The 10,041-nt window shown below is 32.2% G+C and overlaps 1 protein-coding gene and 2 non-coding genes across 3 annotated transcripts; 1 reads left to right on the top strand and 2 right to left on the bottom strand.

Moving 5' to 3' along the window:
- Positions 1–519: 519 nt before the first annotated feature.
- On the bottom strand, positions 520–5,819 carry LOC141481873 (uncharacterized). Its single transcript, XM_074174212.1, has 4 exons — positions 5,814–5,819; positions 1,735–1,879; positions 1,576–1,677; positions 520–1,082 (listed from the first exon to the last, which is right to left on the bottom strand). Exons 1-4 carry the CDS (start codon positions 5,817–5,819, stop codon positions 520–522), a joined length of 816 nt encoding a protein of 271 aa, XP_074030313.1.
- TRNAF-GAA (transfer RNA phenylalanine (anticodon GAA)) lies at positions 3,390–3,462 on the bottom strand. Its single transcript has one exon. It is a non-coding gene; the product is annotated as a tRNA-Phe (tRNA).
- Positions 5,820–7,579: 1,760 nt separating the features above from the next.
- On the top strand, positions 7,580–7,652 carry TRNAF-GAA (transfer RNA phenylalanine (anticodon GAA)). Its single transcript has one exon. It is a non-coding gene; the product is annotated as a tRNA-Phe (tRNA).
- The last annotated feature ends 2,389 nt before the right edge of the window (positions 7,653–10,041 follow it).

Here is a 10,041-nt window from a genome sequence, read left to right as displayed (position 1 = left end):
AGATACTTATAAAGGGACTCCACAATAAAGAGAAAATGAAGATGAATAATCTTTATTTACATATTACCTAATCAAATGGTGATTTGTTGTTTTCTTGAGTATACCCTAATAGTATAATTATAATCTATTCAGTATTTTGGCATATATATTTAGACACATTTCAAATATTTAGCTGGGGGTTGGTTGGAGTTAGGTCGAATAACTGAAACTACTATTATTTCGTTGCCGACGTTTCGACTTTTATAAAGTCATCTTCAGGGCACTACAAAGTTACAGTAAATCAGATATAAATACACACAAGGTAAAAAAATATTGAAATTTGCGACAAGAATCACTTCTGCGAATGAGAGGTCAATATTGAGTACATTAATTTGGTACAATTCAATTGACCTCCTCTGTCCTCTACATTACATTTTTACTGTCAATTGAATTGTACCAAATTTACTCAATCTTGACCTCTCATCCGCAGAAGTGATTCTAGTCGCAAATTTTAATAATTTTTCACCTGTATGTGTGTATTTATATCTGATTCACTGCAACTTTGTAGTGCCCTGAGGATAACTTTATAAAAGTCGAAACGACGACGTCTCTTGACACATTATAAAATAAATTTGATTTGATTGACATTTCGTCAATGCATAAAATACAATCCTTAGTTTTACCTGACATCAAAGGTACTCTTAATTCCAAAATTTTAAAAATGAATTCATTGAATCCTGGGGTAATTTTCCAATGTTCAGTCAGCTTTCTCAGAGTAGAGGGAGATGGCAATCTCATAACTTTAGATAATTTCTTGTATGCTTCTGGTCCTAATAAAAATAAGCTCAAAGCAAAATGCTTGACTTCTTTAGAGTACCTGGCTCCTTTGGGATTTTTGTCGAGTAATGTCAGTTGATTTTTCATCAACATAGTGGCCTCCTGTGGGTACTGCTCGTCCAAAAATTGTTCAACATCTTCTCGTGTTACCGTTTTGCGCCTTTTCAAAGATTTGAGCTCGCTTTGCAGCTCCTTAATTCTTCTCCTGAGTCCTTGCTTTCTGGGACTGCTATCAGATAATTTGGAAGAAGTTTGACACGATACATCTATAAAGAAATTAGCACATATTAGAAGTGATTTGGGGAATAAATAGAAAGAATTTTAGGTTAGATTCAAGTACCAATTAGCGTATTTTTACTGAGGAATTAGGTCTTTTTGTGGAGAGAATGAAGTTTGAGGAACAATTTTTTGGTTTTCTTCTTCTCCAAATCAAAAAAATAGATGGACTCTTTATTCCCTTTTGTTAATGATTCAAACGTCTTTGAATGATATACATGAACCTATCAACAGAGAGTGTTTGTAATTTTTTTTTTGATTTTACTTCTTTCATGGAAGTTGTTATTTCTATTTTTTTGATTTGGAGAAGAAGAAAGCCAAAAAATTGTATTTTTACCTTCCACGAATTCTTGAGATAACCCACTTTGGACTGATTTATTAGATTGTAGTACATAATCAGTTTCTTTGTTGGAATTAATTCTAAAAAACATTTGTAATATGAATGAGTGATTATGTTCATCATCATAGAGCTTTGGCATTTACCTTGTTCAACTTCATGACATGTATCTGTTTGTGTACACGCATCTAATTTTGAAGGAACTAATACGCTGGAGGGACCTGGATTGTCATTGTTTTGATCATTACCTGAAAATAACTCATTCAAAAAAATATTCCATGCTTGTGAAGTGGAAAATTTCTTACCGTCCAATTTTGTTGGAAACTTTAAGGGCACAGCAGTGGTAAGTAAATGTTTTCCAGAGGAAGTGAAGGATTCATCGTCAAAATGTTTTCTACAAACTCGTATTCTAATGTAGGCTTGCTCAGGTGTTAAGTTAGCATATTTGTGCTAACAAAACCAAATGCTTTTTTCCACTGCTGACACCTGCGAAATATAGTTTGAACATTAGTTATAAATAGTATCTAAATCACATTACTACCGAAACATTTTTGACCTATAACTGACATTATGTATTTGATGAATTTATTACCTTGTGGCATCTTTGGGGAATCGAAAAAATGAAATATTTTCACGTAAACTATCACAAGAATCCACACTGCAAAAGGTACGGTGAGAAGTCATCACAACAATAAAAAATGTTCAAATAACTACAAGAATAAAAGTTCCAATAAAATGTTTATTTTACGCACTAAGTATAACTGGCCGGAACGATGCGAACTGTTCAATCGGAGACACTCTGTTAAACTGGCGCCCCCGTCAGACGGGCACTGACGACCGACCGGCCAGGCAAGGGACGCGCGAGGACGGAGGGTGATGATTTGGGTCGCTGCTGAGAGTGAGCGGACTTATTAGAATATCTATGGACGATGGTAACACTCCACGTGAATTATAGCGGTGTTGCCAAGTTGAAATTTTATCGAAATCTTTTGTATGATTGAAAGATAAATTGATACGAACAGTAATCTGAATAGCAAGAAGAATTATATGAAATACTTTATCATTATCAAACACCAACTGTCATACCAATCACAAACTATCTTACAGTAAAAATAATGAAGTTTTTCACGGATGATGATGACCAACCAATAACATAGTTTTATGATAACATGTAATCGACGTCGAATAAAAATTCCATTATAATTTTTCCGGCAAGAAATGGTTTATTTTCGAAAGTGAAATCTGGCGAAAATGTTTTGTTTGAAAAAGATATGCTAAGAAGAATCTTTAAGTAGAGGATTTTACTGTCATTGGTGGACGATGTAAAAGTACACTGCCAATTTCTCTCAACAATGTTACTTAATTCAAACTCTTCTACCACAAGAGTTTATATTTCAGGGTGAGGGAGAAGTTTATTTTTTGAGTCAAGTCTACGTCAGATACATATTTTTGTTAAATTTGGGTAAAAAGTTTTTATTGATAGGTCAAAACTGGAAAAGTGCCAACTTCTTCAACAGAACATAATACATAAAAACTTCCATGCGATCTCCAACATGAATATATTAAGAAATGCCATAAGAAAATGAATAGAGGAGAGTAAACAATGATTTTTAATGATTTAATTATGAATGTGTGGTCTGCAACAACATTGACTACTCATTTGTGAATTATGAAGTATTTGATAATAATTATATTCATGATAATTTAAAACTGTTGAAGAGTTCACCAATACTGTGGAAAAAATTTAAAATGATTATAAGATAATAAATACTGAGCAGAACAGACAGCTTTACTTAGAAAATATCACGAAATAATGCAGTTCCGATATTTGCTTCGGTTCATACTAAATGCCAGAAAAAAAACAAAAATCATCCCAACTTTACATTTTGTATTGGCTGGCTTTACGATACTGAGAGAAGATCGTTTCGAAAGCTCAATGTTCTCTGCTGATTAAAAAATTTGCCGAAACCCGGGATCGAACCAGGGACCTTTAGATCTTCAGTCTAACGCTCTCCCAACTGAGCTATTTCGGCTACAATTAAAATTTTGTTAATACATATTTTGATTATATCACTCCTTGATAAGAATGAGCAACGTGAATCATACTCAGATAGTATTACTGTTCATTATTAAAACAAATAACAAATTGAGATCGAAATAGTACCGTTATGGCCAAGAACGGTCTGAAGGAAAAATGGAGATTATTATTATTAAAAATAAACTGGAGTTTCAAAAGGTAATATATTCTCCGATGTCGACGAGTTCCACCTGACTGTCAGAAATTCGGAAATTTTCTAGGCATGTATATGCCGAGAAGAAATTAGAGAATTAACCTAGGCTACGTTACGTTGATGGAACTTTCAAAAAATTGACAGTTTCAAGATAAAGATAACCATTTGTGTGGTATTTTTACCTACTTATTATAATCACCACTTAAGCTCTCAGCTAGAAACTCAGCTGACCACTCAAGACTCATAATATGTCTAACCAGAACGACTCAGTTATGATCCTATCCTCATGCCACAAAAAGAAAATGATATAAAATAATAATAATAAATCGACTTTATTCATCAAAAATAAATTAGATGAACAGGCGGATTATCAGCATAAGCTGTTTTTCAAATCAACCTTACAAAAATATACAATAAAAACTATAATAATAACAAGTATAGAATAGAAGATAAATCAACCAATACAACAATAAACACAATAATAAAAGCTTGATTGAAATGAATAATAATAGGGGTTTTGCAAAAATCGACATACAGAGCACCAATTACCAGGATTTAAGCAGAAGTTTCAAGCGTTTTTTAAATATCATTATCGTGTAAAGTCTGAAGTCACTGGGCAACTTATTATACAGCTTAGCGGAAATATAGGAGAAATAGGAGTAAAAAGTGTCGAGTTGTGTTTGGGAATAACCAAGACAGATCCATTTCGAGTATAATAGTTGTTATATATAAAATAATCAGGTTTATTTGTTAATAGTAATCTATGTGTATTTGTGAGGATGTGTAGAGTGCGTAGTTTTTCAAGTCTTAACCATCCGGAGTCATCAAACCTACTACTGATGTGATAAAATTTACGTATACCGAAGGAAAATCTCAAAAAAGAGTTTTGAATTCTTTGGAGGCGAAGAGAGTCGTATTGAGTATGTGTAGGTCCATATATGCAATCGCAATAAGATAATTTAGAGAAAATTAAAGTTTCGCAAAGCTTAAGTTTGAGTTGTGTAGAAAGAATGTCTCTATTGGGAAAAATTTGTCTGAGAATGTTATAAGACGATTTACAAAGATGACTGATATGTTTAGAAAATCTCAAATCGGAGTCAATCCACAAACCCAAGTTTTTGCATTCAGAAGTGAAAGGCAAGGCAACATCATTTATGTGGATCTTGATGAGGTTGGAAATAAGGCTCCTTTTAGATTTGGGTCCAAATAACATATATGATGATTTTTTAGCATTCAATTTCAAGTTATATGCGCACGAGACGTTATACAGTGAATTGAGATCTCTATTTATCAGTTCTTGTGCTTCCAGGTTGCCTTCCGTGTCATCAGCGCAGTGATGGATATTGCAAAATTTAATACATTTGTAGAAATCTGAGATATAGATGTTAAATAAGAGAGGTCCAAGAATGGAACCTTGTGGAACTCCAAATTTGGTGTTCAGAACTGCAGATTTTAAGTGATCAAGGCTGATACACTGAGTTCGGTGTTCCAGAAAGCTTTCAATAAGATCTACGGCACATTTATCCAAACCAAAGTGACTAAGTTTATTACATAAAAGTCTGCGGTCTAAGGTATCAAAAGCTTTACTTTACTTTTATCTGAATGGTTCCTCTGAGTCTTCAGCTATACAATGAACTAACTTTCAAGTTTTAATAGTCACTTAATTCACGAGCAATTTGGACTTAGTTAGGAGCGCATTTTGGCACACACACAAGCAACAACTTCACTAATAATTTATTTGAAAAAATCCTTGTAATTCATTAAAAATACGTTTACCACACCAGAACAATAGTACTAACTCTCGACGCTCGTTTCGCTACCCAAATTAGCATCATCAATAGATAACTACTGATGATGTTTCTATCCTTGAGCAGAGGAGTAATAAATCATGAATTCCTGTTCTATAGGTGTTCAAAACTGAAAAATATAGTATTTATTTTTGAACATTCAATGTTGTTAACTTATTTAAAATTATGAATCCCAAAAAACTTTTTATAGTTGTATGCTCTTACTGTAAGAAATAAAATTATAGAACACTCGCATTGCTAAGAAATATATTTTAAATCAAACCCCCAAAATTGTTTTTACTTTTGAATTTCCATTGAAATTTTCAATACTTTCAATAGAAAGCACTTTTTTAATGTATCACATACCTGCATAACTTACCTGATTAAATCAGGCATGCTTTAGATATTTTCAATTTTCACGAGTAAAGAGAATGACGTCATGATTCGATCCGATCTAATAGTGCTTTAATTTAGTACTCAATTACTCGAAGAATATGACTGAATGATGAGGCCCTTGTGTGTCAGTCAGTGTTGCTATTAGTAAATTATACTCAGTGTGTGAAATCAAATGGCTACTTCAGTTATCCCTTCAGTAAAACGAATGAGCAAATGTGATTTTTCTGTTGACGACGAGATTATTATTCTCAATGCATGTGAAGTTCTCCATACATCAAAATCACTCGTATACTGTTGGGGAATGTGTTCGCAAATGACGGGAGCTTCAAAATCATCGATATATAAATTCAATAATGAGTGGAGAAAAAGTGAAACCGTGAAATCACCAAAACCATCTTTAGAAAGAAAAACTGTGCCTGCCTGTTGATGAAACCTACAAACTTTCAATTAGGAGAGCAGAACAATCATTTCATTATAGGAAAGAAATACCGACTCTCAACAAAACAATGGGAGCCTTTTGAAGGAATTAAATTTCAGCTGGAAAACAGAAAATCATTTTATTTGCTGGAGGATACATAACCTGAAGCAGATAAGGGAGTTTCGATGGGAGAATAGAAAGATTCATTATCTGGACGAAACTTGACTTAACTGAGGCTATACCATTGGAAAGATGTGGCAAAACAAAAACATTACAAGTTAACTTCAAGCACGCCTTCTGGAAATAAAAACCGATTATTACCTACATTGGAACTGTTGATGTTTTGTTGAGGGCGGGTTATTGATGTTTGAATTAAAGCATTGTGGCAATTTGCACGAAGACATAAACGGTGATGTGTTTGAAAAATATTTCGAGCAAATGTTGAACCTCATTTCACCTAACTCTGTGGATGTGATGAATAATGCAAGTTATCGTTCTAGGAAGGTTGAGATAATATCGACTAATGCATGGAAAAAATCGAATATCATTGAGCGACTTCGAACAAAAACATACCATTTGAAGTCAAAATAATCTTTAGAGACTCCTTAGGAACATGTTATAAAAAAGGGTACATGTGGAAATTGAACTGTCAAGTTGAAAATTCATGAATCTGATGTTAAACACCTTAATTTTGGCTTATACCAAGTAAGCATATACATGAATAAACATATATTAGTAGTTTTAACAAGCATCAGAAGCACATAACTGAAGGCAATGAAACTACCTGAACTGTTATGAAATCTTCTGTTTGCGATTCAATAATAGGGAGGACCTGGTAAAAATTAAATTGTGAACCGGCCTATACCAGCTATGGCAAGTCATAACGAAATTACAAAATTTTGTTCGAGCACATTATTACTTTTTACTATTAGGAAACAGAGTACATCATTGAGAGGCGACTAATGACGAGAAGTCAGCACTTTTGTTCTGGTGTGGGGAAAGTGTTTTCAATGAATCAAATTTTTTTTGTTTCATCGAATAGGTATGAATATAGGGGTCGATACTGTTTCCAAGCTCCAGTTGTATTTAATAATAATGTTTATACTCTTTCATCATACTATTATATGCCATTAGGTACGGTACTCGTAAATGTTTCGATCTCAATACGTTATTTATTCTGCGTAATTGATGATTTGGAAGTGAGGTTATTTATTTTATCAATTATCGACAATAATATCTTTTAATTATTTATCCATGTTGTACACTCTTATCAAGGTCTGATATACTCAAGATATTTAATAACAATATACTTATTGTAGCCGAAATAGCTCAGTTGGGAGAGCGTTAGACTGAAGATCTAAAGGTCCCTGGTTCGATCCCTGGTTTCGGCAGTTTTTTTTATCATCAGGGTGAGCTTTCAAAACTATCTATTCTTATTATGGTATGGATAATAGCCAGTTAGGAGAAAATTTATAGTTATTGCAATTTTTATTTTTTGTATTTGTTTTAAACAAACCGATTAAAATGCCAGAACTACAATATTTCGTGATCTTTTCCAACTGAAGTTGTCTGTTCTCAATGATATTAGATGGGAGAATTTAAAGAATCTGAGTGTATTTATAATTATATAATTACATGAATTTCTCCCTCACAAACTGATATATCTTCAATAGTTTTCATCACCATCACCATTTCATCACCATGACGTAATTATTATCAGATACTCGAAGTGGTCCTAGATACTGCAGACAATGCATTATTTATAATTCAGTAATCAGTAAGGAAGTCATTATTTCATTCACTTTCTAGCAGCATTTATCAATATATTCATTCTTAATATAACCTTTCGAATATATTTTTTTTATTTGAAAAAATATGTATCTGACCTAGAATTGATACAAAATATATAATTAGCCCACACCCCTGAACTAAAAACTCTTCTCTAGACGAATTGGTATAATCAGGGATGATCTGGTATGTGGTAGAAGTATTTGACTGAGTCACATTTTTGTGAGAAAAATTGGCAGTGTTGTTTTACATCGTCCACTGATACGTTATTACTGGTATGAGTCAGCAAAATTCTTCAATTTAAGATTTCACCTAGTATAGCAGGTAATCAGACAAAGTATTATTTTTTTTCAATCGCAAGACTCCAGTTGCAAAAATAAACCATTATATGCAGGAAAAAATATGATGGAGTTTTTATTCAATGTCTATTATATGCTATCTGTAGACTATAAACAAAAATATTCAACCCTATTGCATAATTTTTTACTACGAGTAGACTCAGCTCACTTTGAAAGAATATGTGTGACTGTGGGGTCACACATATTCTGTGTGGGTGTGACTGTGGCCTGTCATAACTTATATGGTTCGAAAGGTATCAGTTTCAATAAATAACGCCATGGAATCTTACTGGTTATTTTACATGAGTTTTACACAACAAAAACTAATTTCTTACTTTTACTCATTCCCAGAAATATCGCATATGATTCTGATGGAGACTGACACAGACATCCAAGCAGAGGGCCATTTATTTTTATTAATCCGCACACTCTCACCAAAATCCAGGCATTCATTTGTTTTTTCCAATTTTCATGGTTTCTTTTTAATTTCATTTCCTGAATCTTTATTGTTTGTATACTATTTATTTATTTATTCGAAAAAACTATATTTTTTCAGTAGAAAAGCACGAAATTTGTCTATGCAATCCAAAGTAACAGTTTACAATACCATTATTCAACCACACTTTGATTATTGTGCATCATTGTTATTTTTATTTAACCTCAATAAATTAAATATGCTACAAAATCGAGGGATGAGAGTAATCTTGAAAACAAATCACCGTACTCCATAAAAAGTATGCTTGATTGTTTGAATTGGTTATTAGTTGAGAGTAGACTCTACTATTTTACAATGACTCTAGTATACAAAATTGTAAATGGAATGACACCAGAATATTTTAAAGATTACATCAAATTCAATAAAAACATTCATAATTTATAATACAACAAATTCCAATAATATACACATAAACAGAACGGCATTCGGAAGTACCATAAATTCATTATTTTTTAAGGGCTTCCACGAGTTCAGTGAATTACCGGAAGAAATAAAAAATATCCATTTTGAAAGATTTTAAAAGAGCCCTTAAAGAATTTGAAAAAAAGTAATATATACAAATTGTATAGTTATGTGGAAGTATTTGGGACATCATTGGCTATCATTTATTGTTTTTAATTGTTCACTAGGGTATTTGTATCTGTGATGAAACCAAATATCACTGTTTTATAATAATTTAATGTATATATGTACCTATATTTCATTATGTATTTAAATGTTACTCAACATATGATACTGAAATCTTTATATTTAATGATCATTGTCTGGCTACATGCTAGTTTACATCTTAAATTTTTTAAATTTAAAATTTTTTGCATACATTTTTTTCATATTTCATTGTGCTAGTGTTATTATTACACTCATAGATATGTATATTAGGTTTCCTATTTCAATAAAGATTATTATTATTATTGTATTCTAATACAGGTGTAACCTAATTACATTGGAAAGTCGTTGTACCAGTATCATGGATTCATAGCCACTATAAACATCAATATTTTTTGGATTTCGGGAAATAAATGCTTTTGACACAAATCGAAAGAAATTAGAGGGTTTTGATTTGGTTCATCTGAAAGAATTGCACTTTGAATCGAAGTCTTTTTGAAAAGTCGAAGTTTTACGAAGATTCTCCCTGCATCTACATTTCCTAATTAACTA

This window comes from Leptinotarsa decemlineata, unplaced genomic scaffold, assembly GCF_025532065.1.
Source record: "Leptinotarsa decemlineata unplaced genomic scaffold, Ldec_3_MD MMD2_tig00000505_RagTag_RagTag, whole genome shotgun sequence".
Taxonomy (NCBI): Eukaryota; Metazoa; Arthropoda; class Insecta; order Coleoptera; family Chrysomelidae; genus Leptinotarsa; species Leptinotarsa decemlineata.
This window is presented reverse-complemented; position numbering and strand designations above follow the sequence as displayed.